The sequence below is a fragment of the Euprymna scolopes genome, chromosome 19 (genome assembly GCF_053919585.1).
Source record: "Euprymna scolopes isolate OS-2025 chromosome 19, ASM5391958v1, whole genome shotgun sequence".
Lineage (NCBI taxonomy): Eukaryota > Metazoa > Mollusca > Cephalopoda > Sepiida > Sepiolidae > Euprymna > Euprymna scolopes.
Genome location: NC_136500.1, coordinates 36380633 through 36398557, shown reverse-complemented (window position 1 = coordinate 36398557; position 17925 = coordinate 36380633). Strand labels below are relative to the sequence as shown.

Below are 17925 nucleotides of genomic sequence, written 5' to 3'. Positions count from 1 at the left end.
TGGAGGTCATCCTCTAGTGTTTTTGCCATTTCTTTAGATATGTGTTCATTTGTTTTCCTGTCATGCCTTTTATAGAGTGTAGTGTCATCAGCATATATACCCATCTCAGAGGCAGTTTTGTCGGGGAAGTCATTAATAAATATCAGGAACAATAGAGGTCCAAGAATAGACCCCTGAGGCACTCCCGCATTTATATCACACTGTTTAGATGTTCGACCGTCGAGGACAACCTGGATTTTTCTCTTATCTAAGAAGGATTTAATTATGCTAAGTATTCTACCATTGATACCGTATGATTTAATTTTCCTGAGGAGACCCTTGTGCCATACCCTGTCAAAAGCCTTAGATATATTTTAATAGACATTTATGATAATGCAAATTATCATGAAAGAAAACAAATTTCTTCTTTATCAATATCCACAAATAAGTGTGTGTGTGTGTGTGTATTAAATCAGTACCGTAACCTTTTTTAACAATGCTCTTTCTTTCCATCATCATCAGCATCATCACTGTCAGTATCATCATTGTCATTGTTACGTCAAATGCCACTGTCACATCCACATCAGTAATGAGGCATTTATTTCATTTATTATTTTTGGATAATCTTTTGTTAAAAGACCAGTTGCATATGCCCATAGATTTGTGAGGAGTCTTTATCCAATATGTAGACATCTTGCTATTTTCAAAAAGTATCCACCATGATCTTTCAGCAGTTCCATTTTGGTGAGGTGAATTAGGGCTGATTTCTCCTGTTTGATACGATGGTTAATTAATAAAAGTTAAAAATCTCTATTAGTGTATTCCATACCATTGTCAGAGCGAATACACTTAACTGCACTGTAAGGGATCATGTCAGCTAAGTATTATTTAGTTGCTAGTGAGATACCCAATTTGTTTTTTAAGAAATAGACCATTATTAAACTGAAATAATCATCTACAAAATTCAATACATACCTGAAGTTTTCTCTGCCCATCAATTCCACTGGACTGTTCAAGTTAAAATTTGTACCAGTGATAGGATTTTTGTGACCTTTTTATCTGGCATCTTGTTTTGATACTTCTTCATTTTTCCTTGTGTATAAATGTTGCAGTTTGTCAAGTTTTTAGAAGTTCTTATTTTTATTTTGTGAACCTTATTCGACAACTTCTTGATATCTGGAATATTGCAGTGCCCAAGAATTTTATGCCATGTTTGCAAATTATTGCAGTTGGTTTTTGATGGTACTACACTTTTTAAATAATATCATCTTCCATTTTCTTTAATATCGAATACAGTTCCATTTGGGTACACCAATTTTGACTTATTGTAGCTAAAGTCTGTGTCTTGTTTAATGGCAGCTTGTACAGAAAATATTTTTTGTTTAAATTTTGGAATTAGAATGTTTTCCAGAACACAAACAAAATCCACCTTTATTATTCCTTAGCAAGATTTTAACATCATTTCTCTTCAAAACTATATCATTTATTTAACTGCTGTTGACTAGCTCTACAAAGTGACACTGGGATCAAAATTGATAAAATCTGATTTCTTCGTAATTACATGTGCTATTGCCCCACAATTGACAAGACTGTTGAAGTGTCGAATGCACATGAAAATAAAAATATATGTTCACCAATAGAGCTTTCCACATTTTTTATGAAGTCCACTTTTAAATTTTTGTATCTATATTAGAAACTTATGGTTTGCTCGCTTACAATTATAGCAAATAATGTTCATCTTTTTCTTAATAGAAAAGTTGTTTTTGAAAAATTGCGGCTTTTATTTGGGGTAAAGGTAGAATTTGATTTTGAAGTTTTCTGTGGGTAGCTGATCTGTAAAAGTTGTGGACTTATTTTGCAGGCAAAGACCAAAGATCTTTGTAATGTAGACATGAAAAATTATGTATGGGAATTCTTAAAGATCCAATATTTTTATTGAGTGATTCTGGTTTCTAATTGGTTGCTAGCAAAACTTGGCTCTATTTGATTGATCAGTTCCTATTGCCAGTGTCTATAAGTAGAACCTTCAAATGTTTTTAATCATACTCTCATTTATATAAAAAATATTGCAACAATTCAATCCTCTCATAATATTCATCATACGACTGATGATCTACCAATCTCATTAACCCTTATCCTCAAGTGGTTTTTAGTCTTTTTTTTTTCTTTTTTTTTAATTTAAATTTTGTTTTTTTTTTCCACTTCAAACAAGGAATGTTGCCACCAAAGCATAATAGAAGTTAGTTAGGGTAAGGGGGATTCTAAAGGCAAGGATTCAAAAGAAATAAGCTAGGAACCTCTACAGAGAAGCAGTATGATTTTGCTTCTACTTGAGTGGATCCGGGTATTTATGTTGATGGGGTGGGGCAGTACAAGTGCAGTATGTTCATCAAAGCATATTCTGTTAAAATACTTGTACAACAAGCATAGGGATGCAGTACTGTGGGGATACAACAGGAGCTGGAGATTTGCAGGACCTATTTGGGTAGAAAAATTATTATTTATTTTTATTTATTTTTTTATTTTTTCACCAAAAGAGAGGTGAACCATCCCAGATGTGGCAACAGTACTCCATGCACTGGCAAATAGTGGCTTTATAGAAATATAGGATAATGATAGATGTGAGTAGTTTCTAGCATGGTAGAGGGAGCCTACTTTCTTTGTGGCAGACTGGGCAGTATCTTCTATGTACTTATTCCAACTCATATTACTTAAAGAATGTCAGTCCAAGGAATTTGAATGTTGGGCTCCCAGAAGGATGCTATTGGCCATGACAGTCAGTGGTTGGAAGCATTTCTTGTAGTTGTTTATAAAGAAGAGTCTGGTATCTTCTTTATAGCATTAAATGTGACCATCCATTTTTGGTTTTGTTTTACTACAGACAGAAGGCTTCATCTATTTACTTGCATAATTCCTTGTTTTTTTTATTTTTAAAAATTCTGTTTCAGTGTTGGAACCATACAAGTATTCCGGTTACCCAATGCTTATAAAAACCATCAAGATGGAAACGGAAGATGATATGCTCTTTTCTAAATCTGCTCCCTTGCTTGCAGCAGCCAGTGAGTTAGCGTATCATACTGTCAACTGTTCAGCCCTGAATGCTGAGGAACTGCGCAGAGAAAATGGAATTGAGGTCAGTTATGTTTATTGTAACTTCATTACAATTACTCATGGCGTTGTCTGGGAATCTTTTTACTTTAATTTTTGTTTCATTTTTTTTTTCTTTTTAATCACATTTGCTTTAATATTAGTTTTTTTTTAGTTTTAAATTTATAAATAATTGGAACTACTTACATGTTCCCTTATGAAAATTAAAATAAAGATATAATGATACTAAACCTTACTTCTATGATCCTTATTCCATTTTGGATCAAAATCTGTCTATGATTCAATGAGTTTAAGTTTTAATGATTGTTTATATAGGTTTCTTTCTATTTACTTGCCTCCCCACAAGGGTTAAGTTGAAGGCCCTGTTCATTTTTAAAATGGGGGAAGATCTAGTTCTCCCAGAAAGAATTACGCTGAATAAGAAACAAAAATACTTGTGTATAGTCCTGTCAGCACTCTCTCAGGAATGAGGACTTCTCAAAAGAGAAGTGTTACTGCATGAGACCAAACAGCTACTACACTTTGATCCTAGTCTTATAACGAATTCTCTTGTTCTTTACAGGTGCTCCAAGATGCTTTCACTCGTTGTGTTGATGTGCTAAGCAGTTCGACCAACCCCGATGACGTGGCTGCCCAGGTACAAACAAACTATTCTATTCTCTAAATCTTATAATCATCTTTAAAAGGGTCTCGTGAGATTTTTAATGTTCATCCCATGTTAGACTAAATTTTAATCATACTTGTCTGATAAATATTATTTAACAGATAATTTTTATCAAAAGACAATTTAACTAAAATGAATTCACTATTATGAGCTATTAGGGGCATCCCAACAAAATCCAGAAAAATTGAAGAAGCCAAAAATGCAGAAATAAATTGACCAGTATGGAGTGATCAACTGAAAATAGTACACTCAATAAAAGTAGTAACAAGGCTGTTATCCTTGTCACTGCACCGTGGTGAGGATCCCTCCACGATATGCTCACAAAACATGCTATATATAAATAAGTCCTGTGTGTTCTTTTAGTGCGTAATATGCCTTTTTGTTAGTCCCATAAATAAAGCTGTGCTAAATGCAGATGTTTTTATATTTCTCTCATATTTTCTGTCTTTGTCTTATTATATTTATGTCTCATTATGAATTATCCAGATTCTAGAAAAAAAACCTTTTTACCTAAAATGCAAAACTTTTATCTTTGATATAAAAAAAAAAAAAATATTTGTAAAAAATTAAAGGCAATTAGCTTTGATCAGTGTGGGGGAAACCCTTCATATCAGACAATTACTATTCATTTGGACACTGCCAGAACTCCCCCATCGTGAGGAAACAAATAAAATGGCAGAAAGCGAGAAGCTTAACTGGCCTGCAGCCAGACGTTCATTTCTCCGCCTGCATGAATTCATTCACTTAACTATCCATTCCTGCAAGTCAACTTTTTGATTGACATCACTAAATTTGAACGCTTTTCACTTCCTGTCGTGTCATAGCGTAGCGGTAAGATGTCAGGTTTTCTTTGAATTTCTTTTCTGTCTTCACGTCATGGGTTCGAGCTTTCCTGCCTACTACCACCACTTTTTTTTTCTTTTTCTCAACACAGACCTCCAAACACTCGGGCAATGCCGGGCACTCATGCCAGTGTAATATATAAAAGGCAAAATGTGTGTGTGTGTTTGTATGTCTCGCAACAATTGCTGGCAGACGCATCGGAACGTGACAAAATCTGTATTGTTTTAAAACTTGTCTCTCAGATGACAAATATTGAAAAATTGGGCAAAAACATTAATTCCTTCACCCTCAAGTAGGCAGTTTTCTTCAAAAGGGGGATCGTTTTTTTTTTGTCTACATTTTTGCCAGTCATCGTCTCCATTGGATTGATTACCCGTGACCCCCCTCCTTGCTACTACCACGTTTTCTTTTTTTGTTTTTATTTTAACACTTCTCTCCACCTGAGCTGCCTACTGGGGTTCCTTACTACACCACCTCTCCATACCTGGGCAATGCCGGGAACCCCCGCTAGTCTATTATATGAATCTCAAGTGTTGGTTTGTTTGTGTGCTTGTATGTCCACTAAAAACTTTTGTCACCCACATCGGCTCCGGTTGAAATCAGTACCATTTGAAAGCGCGATCCCTCTAATGCATAATATTTGAAAATTAGAAAAAAAGTTTATTCTATGGTGGCCAATTAGACCATTTTTTGCGTTGGAATTTTCGCAAGTCATGCATGCATAGCCACTGAAAGTATATCTGAAAATGTTATTTTGCAATGTCATGATGTCACAAGTTGTCCTGGTCAAATAAGCAAAAGCCAGTAACAGTTTTCCCTTTTACTCTTACGTGTTTCAGGTTTGAGCCTGCCTGCTGCGGCTAATTTTTTTTTTTTTTTTTTTTTTTCGGTTGCACGAGCACTTGCTGCTATTTTGATTGAAAGAAAAGTTGTTTTGATTGATTTATTTTTCTTTGTTATCGGGGGGTGGGGGGTCCAGCGCACAGGCAAAAAAAAGTGCTTCTTTTCGTATCCTTTCTGCCAAAATATCTGGTGGGGAGATTGTCACATATTTCTTGGGGGGGGGGGGGTAATTCCGTTCTTTTATTTTTGAAATTTTTGTAGGGGTATTGATGAAAGTGTTCAATATCCTTAGTATATAGCATGTGTGTCCAAACCGAACTTCATGTCCATCTGGACAATGCCAGGTATCCATGCTAGTCTATTATATAAAGGTAAGATATCTTTGTGTTAGTGTGTGCATGCATGCATGTGTCTATGTCTGCTAAAAGCTTTCATGGAGTCAAAACTGGTACCATCTGAAAGAATAATACCTCAGATATATAACGTGTAAAAATTGGAAAAAAATAAATTATTTTGTATAGAAATAGTTTTAAATAAAGGTGGGAAGGTCAGTTAAAATCGTCTCCTACTAATTGATTTCAACTACTGCGCATGTATCAAGCATTATTTTTTGAATTTGTTTAAATAAAAGAATTTCCATTATTTCGCAATCGGTGCTGTGGTTTCTTTTTGGGGGCGATTACATTTTTATGTTTTTAAGTAGGATTATCATATCTTTTATTTTTGAAATTGTTGTGAGGGGTATCGATGTTGCCCACAATGGCATATGATAATGAGAAAGTGCTTAATATAGCAGAGGTGTCCAAACAGAACATGTGGATCCAGACAATGCCAGGTATCCATGCTAGTCTAATATATGAAAGGTAAAATAGGTGTGAGCGTTTGTGTATGTCTGCGAAAGGCTTTTTGCACCAGGGTTCTCGCGTCGGTTAGATTCTGCGAGGAGTTTTCGCATACTTCCCAGATCATAATATCGCAGATTCGCAAACAAACACAGTCTCTATCTTTCTTTTTTATCGAGTTAAACAAAATTCCCATCGTGGCGTTGTCTCGGGTGTTTGTTTAGCTTTTTCATATAAAGCGAAACTGTTTGAAAAAGCGGCAAAATCATCGTACGTTATATTGACTATGCTTAAATCCGATGCATGCGACTTCTGCTTGCGCAATGGCAACATTAGCTAACACGTTACGTTTTGTTTCTCCTTCTTTCCCTCCTTCGCATTGTGGGTTCGAGCCTGCCTGCCTACTACCACTTTTTTTTTTTTTTTAAACACCTCTCTCCCTGCTAGTCTAATATATAAATATATAAATATTTGTCTATCAGTCTATTTGCTCTCCATATTTTCAAACTCTATCTCCTCCGAAACTAAAAGTCGCAGAGCAGCACTATAGGCTTCAAAAAATGATTGGATTTTTTATGGGCCGTTCTTTTATGGGTCTTTAGCCAGTTAAAATTGTTTTTAAAGGGTCAAAAATGGGTCAAAATTGAAAAAATTATTAAACATTTTGTATATTCATCTTAGTTTATTTTTAATTTTTAATGGGTTTATATGCGTGTCATATTGGTACAGTGGTAACCTCACCAGCTTTGAATGCTGCAGTTTTGGTTTCAATTCTAGCTGATGGCACTTAAATATTTTTTTTTACTTTTGAAATCACGTCACTATAATAATGTATAGATGAAATTTGGACAAATTAAAATATCATATTTAAGTGTATTTTATGCCCCCCCCCCCCACCCAGCTAGTCTATTATATAAGGGAGAGTCGTCTGTGTGTTAGTATGTCTGCTAAAAACTTTTCTCATCCGCATCAGACTGGGTTGAAATCGGTACCAATGAAAGAGCAATGTTCCTGAATCATAATATTTGAAAATGAAAAGAAAAAGATTACTTCTGTGGTGGTCAACTGGACCAGTTTTTGGAAGGGGGAGGCCTTTTTATTGTGTTGCTCTTTTCACAAATCGCACATGCATTTCAAATTAAAACTATGTTTAAAAAGCTTATTTTGCAACTTCATGACATCATAAGCACTTGTGGCCATGTGGGCAAAATAGTTTGTCTCTAAGTTTTTGTCTGCTTCCTTTCAGTCGCGTTTCACCATTGAGCTCGGACACCACAGCCCCCCTTTTTTTTTTTTTCAGTCGGACAGGCACTCCCTGCTATTTTGATTGAAAGAAAAGTTGTTTTGTTTATGATTTATTTTGAGGGGGTGGGGTCAGTGCATGGGTAACAAAAATTGTTCAATATCTGGAGAATAGCTTCTTTTCTTTGTATCCCTTCTGCCGAAATATCTGGTGGTGAGGTTGTTACATATTTCTTCTGTTTTTGGGCAATTATATTTTATGTTTTTATCTGTTCTTTTATTTTTGAAATTGTTGTATTGTGGAGTTTACATATAATGAAAAACTGCTCGATATCTTCAGTATAGCAAGTGTGTTCAAATAGAACTTTATGCCGACTTGGGCAACGCCGGGTACCAATGCTAGTATTTGTTTATGAAATCCAAAAAGTGGTTTTATTTGTGTTCTATTTACTTGCCTTCCTATGAGAATTGTGCTAGTTCTAAATAAACACCAAAAATAATCTTTGTATTTTATTTTAATACACGATTAATTAAATCAACCATCTCTGTGAGCAGATGGGGGGGGGGTCCTATAAAGCTAAATCTCTTTACAGACTTTTCTCTCAATTTTCTGTGTCCAATTCTTTAACATATTTCTTTAATATTTTTAGAGCACTTTCTGTCAAAGAAAACTATCAGTCTTCTAGATTTTGAACAACTAATTATATATATATATATTTCTTTTCAAGGGAAATAAGGTAAAAAAAACTATAAATCGGTACTCTACCTCATCTCCTGGGGTGAAAATCCAATGGAAACAGTAATGTAAATTTATTATGGGCTCATTAAAAAATTATATATATATATATATATATATATATATATATATATATATATATATATATGTATATCTTGGTATTTTATCTTTTATTAAATTTTGTTCTGTTCCTCTTTCAGGTTTGTAAATACATCACACAGTGCTACTCTGTTGCTTCCCAGTTTGAAGCATGCCAAGAGAAAATTCAGGAGATGCCGTCCATTATTAGAGACTTGTGCAAGATCCTTTATTTCAAAGTAAGTGTGTGTAAAGATTTTTTTTTATTAACAGCTTTGAAAGATAATATTTATTTTTTGCTACCTTAGCATTTTTTTAAAGAGCTATCTCTTTTTGTTATTCATATATATATATTGTCACTGTCTTCAACACGTAGTACAATGGGGAAAGAGGTGGCTGGTTACTTTCTAGAGCAATAGCTTTTGACATATCCAAGGTTTTTGATAGGGTATGGCATAAAGGTCTACTTCACAAGATTTCCAGCTATTCCATAGCTGGAAAAGTCCTCTCATTTATTAAATCCTTTCCCTCTGATAGGTTCATAAGAGTAGTTGTCGATGAGCAGAAATCAAAAGCACATTGTATTACCACTGGCATCCTTCAGGGTTCCATCCTGGGCCTAACCCTCTGAGAGATCTTCATCAATGATCTTTCAAATCACATTCTTAGATCATTTGTAGACATTTATGCTGATGACACTACCTCTATAGCAACACTTTAAAGGCCGGAAATGACCAAGATTTCTTGGATTCTCTCCCTTCTTATCTTGAGCATATGGTGCAATGGGGAAAAAGGTGGTTGGTTAATTTTAATGCATCTAAAACCAACTTTCTATATTTACGTCATCAATGCTCTGATCGCCGTTTGCCATCAATTGAAATGAATGGCTCTCGTCTTGGAGAAGCATTATGTTCTGACAAGCTTCTGGGTCTGACCTTCACTTCTGATCTGAAATGGTGCGCATCCATCAAATCCATTGCCAAGGCTGCTGGAAAAATGGTAGAATCCTTCTACTGCTCCAATAGATATCTCACTGCTGATGCAATCGTCTACCTGTATAAGGGCCAAGTACGTCCAAGGATGGAGTACTGTTGCTACATCTGGCCAGAGGTGCTTCGAACACCCTATCTTATCTAAGTGTTTAAAACCAGTTTTGAAACCTGGTAGGTGATTCCGTTTTTTTTTTCCTACCATCTCTTTCCCACAGAAGAGATATTGCTAGCCTGTCTCTGCTCTATCGTTATTTTCATGACAAGTGCTTGTCTGAGCTATAATCTTTGATTCCCTCTTGTCAAACTTTCGCAAAAAAAAAACACTTGTCTAGCTAAAACCACTATCAACAATTTTCCCCACTCTCTCTGTGCCTAAATCTGTCTCGCTGGCCTGCTTTGTAGCTGACTACAATATGATTGTTTTCAAGTCCAGTGTAAACAAGTTCTTGCTGAGCCATCCTTTTAATTTTGACAACGTTCTCTCTGATTCTCTCTCCTCAGATCTTGAGCGCGTGGTTCAGTGGGGGTGGCTGGTTAGCTTTAATGCATCTAAGACCAAGCTCCTATCATTACATCATAAACGGTCTGATCCCCATTTGGCATCGATTGAAATGGATGGCTCTCGTCTAGGGGAGGCCCCATGTTTTGATAAGCTTCTGGGTTTGACCTTTACTCTTGATCTTAAATGGAACACATACATCAAGTCTGTGGCCAAGGTCGCTGGGAAAATGGTGGGATCCTTCTACCGCTCCAGAAGATATCTTATTACTGATGCAATTCTCTATCTATATAAAAGCCAAGTACATCCAAGGATGGAGTACTGCTGCCACATCTGGGCAGGAACTGCTAAAAACAGCCTATCCTGCCTTGACAGAGTACAAAATAGACTTTTTGGCATGGTGGGGGATACCCTTTTCTCTTCCCTGTAACCTCTCTCCCACAGAAGAGATATTGCGAGCCTGTCTATGTTTTATCGTTATTTCCATGGCAAGTGTTCATCTGAGCTCCATTCTCTGGTCCCCCCTCGCCAATCTTTCATGAAAAACACCCGACTAGCTGAAACCACTGTCAATAATTTTCCCCACTCTTTATCCATGCCTAAATCAAAACGTAGATTCCATGAACAAAGCTTCTTTCTTAGAACTGCACGGTTGTGGAACTCTCTGCCGCTTGCCTGTTCCCCCCCCCCCCAGAATTCAACTTGGATGTCTTCAAGTCCAACACAAACAAATTCCTGATGAACCGCCCCCCCCCCCTTAAGTAATGACACCTTATCAAATCTCCAATACTAACTATTACTACGATACTATCCCATTGATTACTGTACACACAATAACCCTTATCCCGAGTGGCTCCTGGGCCTTGGTAAGTGGTGACCCCTATGTAAAAAAAAAAAAAAAAAATTACCAAATTATATAAAGTTTCCACTACTAACGATCAGTATGCTGCTGTTTTGATGATTATGGTACACTCATTAACCTTTATTCTTGAGTGGCCTTTAAGCCTTGGTAAGTAGTGACTCCCTTGTAAAAAAAAAAAAAAAAAAAAAAAAAAAAAAAAAAAAAAATTCTTTCAATCTGACCATACCAATAAAGCCTCCCTGTTCTGCACACATTTCCTTATATTGTTCAGATTTAATCTTCCTTTGACGTCATCAAATCTAAGTCATTTAAGTTTCGTTATATACATCTATCATATCGTTTCTCTCAATGCAACAAATATTCTCAACTTTTACTGGCCATGTTTCACTTCCATACGTCGTCACACTACATGTACACGTGCATGATAAAGGATAGCCTCTTCACTCTGCTGCTGATAGGTAATAGCAAAAATTTGCTGAACTTATTCCATCCCCTCTTAATTCTTGCAATCTCAAGTTCCTGCTTCTCTTTGTGCTACAATGATATCACCAAGGTAACAAAACTTCTCAACAACTTCAGTAGCATCCTCATCCAAATATACTTTCTCCACATCCGAGTTCTCATCTTCATTGTCTTACAATTCTTGCACACAAATTGGTTATCATCTCTCAACCTACTTGTAATTCCTCTGCACTTCTTGTGTACGCAATGCTATCAAGTACGGCTTAACAACGTTAACACGATCACAGAATTTAAGTAAGGTTGCGCCTGGTCAATAACAGATTGATGACCATCTGGTATTGACCAAGCGCTGTACATAGGCGGATGTCGACACTTGCAAGAGCCGCAAAAAAAAACTCACGTCATCATCTCCTCTTACAGAAACATTAAAGCAACTAAGTTCTAAGAGCCGCAAAAAACGTTCATTTTCTCTTACAGAAATATAAAAGTAAGTAAAGATTGTTTGTGAAGTTGATATTCCCATGAAATGTCCTCCTTTGGAAGAAGACCAACCTCCACCCCACCTCAGAGTGTGCTGCATCGGTTACAAAACATGGAGTTACATTTGATTGCGTTCTCACAAACTTAGCAGAAGACTTTTCTATTTCTGGGAGCTTTCCAACACTTTAAGCACTGATCATTATTCTGGTTTTGACAACGTTCATTCTTAAATCTCTACTTTCGTTTGCATTCTTCCAAGTGATTTCCATTTCAGCTGTGACTTCAGTTAGATGTAGGGGCGGGGGTTGGAGAGGCTTGGTCCGATCAATCAGCTGATCACGCATACCCTATTATCTATAAGTTCATTTTGAGCTGTATTATTCAATCTACGTTTTTCTAAAGATCAAAACCTTATCTCTTTTTTATTTCCTCACCAAATATTAGAAGTGTACCTGATGATTACAGGTACCAGAAAAAAAAAGTCGAATTGTTTCCAACTCTCTTTTTCATAAAATGAGTACAACTTTCTTCTTTCTGGTGGCTTCTCCAATGCTATAAACTAATTGCGCATCATTTTTAAATAAAGTATAATCTATCTTCGATTACTAAGTCTGATAGATATCACTTGAAATAATTGAAAATAATCTTGGTTAGCGTTTTTCCTGAAGATGAGATTTTTGTTTATCAAAACAAAACGAGTAAATCTCTCGTTTTTTATGAAAATGTCTTTCTGGGTGTATTTGTTGTTTTTCCTTTTGTCTTATTTTTACACACACACACGCACAAAATAAGCTTTGAAAAAATATATATGGCAATTATGTTACACAGAATTTTCCATGTTTTATCCTCATGAAGATTCATTATGAGAATGAAACATAGAAAATCCTGTTATATATATTTTTTCAAAGCTCTGCTTGCATATTGAGCACTTTTGAAGTAAATACGGAAAATGAATGCATAAGATGTTATGTACATAACATATATATATATATATATATATATATATATATATATCACTCATGAAATTTTGTCATGCTAATATTTTTTCTTTGTTTTCTAGTTCAATAATGAATTAAATTTTTGTTTTCTTTTTAATGTTTTTTTCTCTCTAGAATCTACCAAAATTGTGTTCTGAAGTGGCTGCTTGTGTGAGTTCTTTCTGTGTGGATTACTGGCTCCAAACTCACTTCTACAAAGCTGGGGCTATGTGGCCTCTTCTGCTCTACCTATTTAATTATGACTACACCCTTGAGGAGAGCGGTGTGGAAAAGAACCAGGACAGCAACCAACAGGAGGTGGCCAACCTTCTGGCCTGTCTTTGTGTCATTGCATGTGCACGGCTGGCTGGCTACAACCAACAAGGTGACAACGCATGCCCAGACAATCCTGCTGTCAAGAAGTCCCTTTGTGCCATGTTGACCCCTTATTTGGCCAGAAAGTTGGCCAGTGACAATCCTTTTGAAGTTAGTATTTATTTTGGTTTTTATTGCATATTTTGGTACTTATGCAGTTTAGCAAAGATATCAGAAAATGATAATAAAGAAAAATCTTATGTATGAGTCTGTTATGGAATGAATTTCTCGTTTAAAAAAAATTGTTTAATTTGATCAAGGAGTTTTTGTTTTACAGAGGAAAATCAAACTTTAGTCAGATCCCTCGCGACATAGACATCCTAGCAATTTTAGGTACGAAGAGAGGGAGGGGGATACGGACTGAAAGATAACCTCATCTAATTAAGTTTGCCAAAATTCACATGAAGGTTTAATCATTTTATTAATAAATTTGGAAACGAGTTTTTAAAAGAAAAAAGGAAAAAGGAATACCTAAAATGATTCAAAACTGTAAAAAAATTTAATACCTTTTCTTAGTGTAAATGAATGACTTTATTTGTCATTTTTCCAAAAAAATGCATTTCATTATATTTCCAAGGTCTTTTTGCACACACATGTGCTTTTTTAAAGTCTCATTCCTCACCACCTTGTGCTGGCCTGGCCAGCATTTTCTTGCCTTCATTTTCACGCAACCGTCTTGCCCGGCACACGCTTCACTTCTCTCTCAACCATTTGATGTATTTTTTCTCTCCTTATGATGCAAGCTCATACATATTTGTTAATTTGCATATGTCCTTTAATGGCTGTTACTGCTGATATTGTTGCTAGCCAGCTATCCTTCAGCTGCTGCTGATATTGTCACACACGGCCATATGTGCTCTGTTACAATAATAGCAAAATTCAAAAATCGAAATATTGAATTTCAACTAAAACCAATCATATCTACTTAATGGTCATGTTGTAGTAATGAACATATCCAAAAATTACGAAAAACGATAAGGTAGAAAATTTTGGGCTGTAGATAATTTTTTGTGAAGTTGAATAGAAATTTTATTTTCTTAGAAGAGATCTGAGAATTATAAAAAGATATGTTGACAGAGAGTCATTGTTTAATTTTGTAATGTCAACAACACTTCAGTTATTTCTTGGAAAGATCCAAGAATCAGAAAAAAATTTGTGATGGAAAGTCATTATTTAAAGTTATATTTGGATAAAACCCAAATAATGGATATTTATTCAGAGGGAAAAGAATGTACAAATCATTATTTAACAAAGATTATATTTAGAAAAAAAATATGGAATTCAAAGGTATTCTAAATTTGTTGAAATATTGGAGAATGATCCAAATGTTTGTATTTTAATCAGTTTTTAAAAAGTGTCATTGAAATTTATATTTGTTTATCCAAACGATAAATGAATAAAAAGAAAAAGATAAATATATATGTGTCTTTACATATTTAATTTACCATCTGCAACCCAAAAATTCTTGTCTTTACTAAAAAAAGAAAAGGAGAGATTATTTTAAGGAAAATAATATATTATTAGATTTAGGTTAGGGTATAAATATTTATTATTTTCAGCGTATCAAATAATATTTTGTTATTTGAGAATAAATAAGAATAGAGAAGAAATGCATGAAACTCAGATTTTCGCAAGACTCCAAGTAATTTTTTCAATTAAGAACTGTTTTCTTTGAATTTGTCCTCAGTCGTGCAAGATTTCCATAAAAAAAGAATGAACTGTTTCATTGAATTTTTGTCTTCAGTCTTGAAATATTTCCAGCAAAAAACAAGATTCCTTGAAAAAAAATAATCATCTGCCAATAAAGAACTTTCAAATGAACTTTATAAAAAAATATGTACAGAACAATTTATTCTTCAAAAATATATAAATGTTATTGTAATTTAAACTGAGTAATAATCTGCGACTTTTTTCTTTTTTGAATGACATATGCACAACTATGCATTGTCAATCTTTTTTTTTCTACTTTATATCTCTAAAAGTTAGAATGTGTGTGTGAGGACACTTAACCTATATACTCAATGCATTTTTGATTTAGGATATTCAGACATGTGGAAAACGTTTTCATCAGTTTTCATCTGGGAAAAAGTGCTGCAAAGGGGTCAAAATTGGAATGTGGGAGTCATCTGGTTTTTATCAGTTTGTCAACTGTTTTACAAATGTGCATGCGTGAATCGTTCACGTGGCAGATTCCTTATGTTATAAATAAGTATGTTTGAAAACACTTTTTAAAGATCATCTCACGCTGACCCAATGGTTATTGTACTTGACTCACTGTCTTTAGGTTTTCGTTTCGATCTCAGCTTGAGTATTTTTTTGTCTACCAGACAAAGGAAGAATTGAACCTAATAATTCACTCCCATTTGTCCGTTCGTTTGATTGCACTTTTTTCAATAACCATGCCTTAGATTTTGTTGAAATTTTGCACAAACATTAGTCATGGTGAAAGTAAATTTTTGCCAGAACGGATTTTCTCGGGATAACTCTGGTTGCCTATGGGGCATTGTAGGGGTAAAATTGCCTCCAAATCATTCATCTATTTGTTTGTTTGCATTTTTCTCAATAACTACACCTTGGATTTTCTTTTTAAGTTTTGCACAAAAATTAGTCATGGTTAAGGTAAACTTTTCACTCATGGAGGAGAACAGCATATGCTCGAGCATTTTTTTTACTTGCAAGAATTGAACTGTTTAGAAAAAACATAATACTCGTATGCCCATGTTTCAGTTTCTTTATGAATTAAAATATAATATTTATGCATAGTTTTCAATAAATTTCTAGTTCGTTGGTGTACAAGCTATTTTGTCATTCATTTTTATTTTAAATTATTACAGAAAAAGCAGTATTCTTAGTATTGCTTGTACTGAGGATTGAACCTTCAACCTCAAGAAGACTAATTTAAAATGATTATTACTTAGCTCTTTATCTGTTGTGTTAGGGGTTGTTATATAGATTAAATAAAGGGTTCCTTCTGAAATTTGGCACAGATTCCAGAGTTTAGCAAGTTGCACCTGAAGAAGGTTGAAAATCACATCGGCTGTACCATTGTGAAAATAACATCCATCTAGGTGTCTATATAATACTTTCTTTACTAATTTCTTAGGTTCTGTTTTCGGAATCTTGTGTTTGTTTGTTTTTTGTTTTGTCTTTTTTTTTTTCTTATTGTATATGCAATCAATCATTACCATCATGACCAACAGAAACATTAAAATACACACCAAATTCAGAATACTCAGAACGTATGTATGGTCTGTTCTTTTATATGGTTATGAGTGCTAGACAATCATCAACAACACGCACAAGGAAGAGATGAGACAACTGAAACTTGATTCCTGAAGAGAATTTTGAAGATATTCTGGACAGAAAAAAAAAAAATCAAGAGGTAGTAGAAATGGCAAATACAGAAAGATCTCTAATAAGAACAATACGAAAAAGACAAATGTGGTTCATGGGACATGTCTACAGAAAGTTAGGAAATGTCATGGGTAGAAGAAGCAGATGACTATAGCGAGAAATATGCGTTGACATCTAGACAACATCAAAAATGATGACCAACAATGAATTCATGAATGCTTCAAGGAAGAGAGATAGATAGAGGCTCATAGCTGTCAATGCCTGCATCAGGCAGGGCACCAGTTGAATGAATGAATGAATAAGTTAAAGCTTTATTTTTTTCTGTTATAAAAGTATTTTTTTCTTTGACCCCTGAATAATGTATCTTTTCTCATTGTTCTTCAGCTGCTGAAGCTGTTAAACAGCAACACAGAAAACCCATATCTTATATGGAATAATGCAGCACGATCACAACTTGTTGAATATCTCACAGATCAACAGCATAAAAAGGTTTGTATCAAGTATTTTTTTTTTTTTACAAAGGAATCACCACTCATCCAGGTCCGGAGATCACTCTAGGATAAGGGTTAATGAGTGTCTGGTAGTCAATGGGACAATATCGTAGTAATCGTTTGTAGTGGAAATTTGGAAACTTGCCGTGAAAATAATGATAAAGCAGACATGCTCGCAACGTCTCTTCTGTGGGAAAGAGGTCAAAGCAGGATAAGGTGCTTCTAGCTCAGATTTGGCAACAGTTCTCCAACATTTGACGTACTTGGCTCTTATACAGGTAGAGAACTGCATCAGCAGTGAGATATCTACTGGAGCAGTAGAAGGATCCTACCATTTTTCCAGCAGCCTTGGCAACGGATTTGATGGATGCGCACCATTTCAGATCAGAAGTGAAGGTCAGACCCAGAACTTATCAAAACATTGAGCCTCCCTAAGATGAGAGCCATTCATTTCAATTGATGTCAGATGGAGATCAGTGTGTTGATGTAAAGAAGCAGCTTGGTTTTAGATGCATTAAAATTAACCAGCCACCTCTTCCCCCATTGTACCACATGCTCAAGATCAGAGGAGAACTTAGTCGTTTACGGCCTTTGAAGTGTTGCCATAGATGGTAGTGCTGTCAGCATAAATGTCTACAAATGATCTTAGGATGTGATTTGGGAGATTATTGATGTAGATCAGGAAGGAAGTTCGGCCCAGGATGGACCCCTGAGGGACTCCAGCATTAATACTGTGAGCTTCTGATTTCTGCCCATCAACTACTACTCTTATGAACCTATCAAGAGAGAAATGATTTAATCTGGAGATCTTGTGGAGTAGACCTTTGTCATACCCTATCAAAGGCCTTTGATTTGTTGAGCAATTGCTTTAGAAAGGAAGCCTTCGTTGAGAGATTCGCTAATCCTATGAGATATAACTGTGAGCACATCTGCTGTAGATTTAGCAGAATGGAAACCATATTGCATGTCACTGAGGAGGTTATTTTTGCTGAGATGGTTGACTACTTCTCTATTTAGCACAGATTCCAGCAATTTACTAATGACGCATAGGAGACTGATTGATCTGTATTGAGAGGGAGATGACCGATCACCTGAATT

General features: G+C 35.2%; 1 protein-coding gene across 4 annotated transcripts in view; it reads left to right on the top strand.

The window, feature by feature from the left end:
* LOC145303528 (dnaJ homolog subfamily C member 13-like) overlaps positions 1 to 17925 on the top strand; it is a 328576-nt gene that overhangs the window by 254860 nt on the left and 55791 nt on the right. For all 4 annotated transcript variants that reach the window (XM_080144980.1, XM_080144981.1, XM_080144982.1 and 1 more), the window contains 5 exons: positions 2928 to 3112; positions 3650 to 3724; positions 8458 to 8574; positions 12743 to 13093; positions 16721 to 16825. In XM_080144980.1, the coding sequence (XP_080001106.1) occupies positions 2928 to 3112; positions 3650 to 3724; positions 8458 to 8574; positions 12743 to 13093; positions 16721 to 16825 (833 nt within the window). The remainder of the gene's footprint in view (positions 1 to 2927; positions 3113 to 3649; positions 3725 to 8457; positions 8575 to 12742; positions 13094 to 16720; positions 16826 to 17925) is intronic.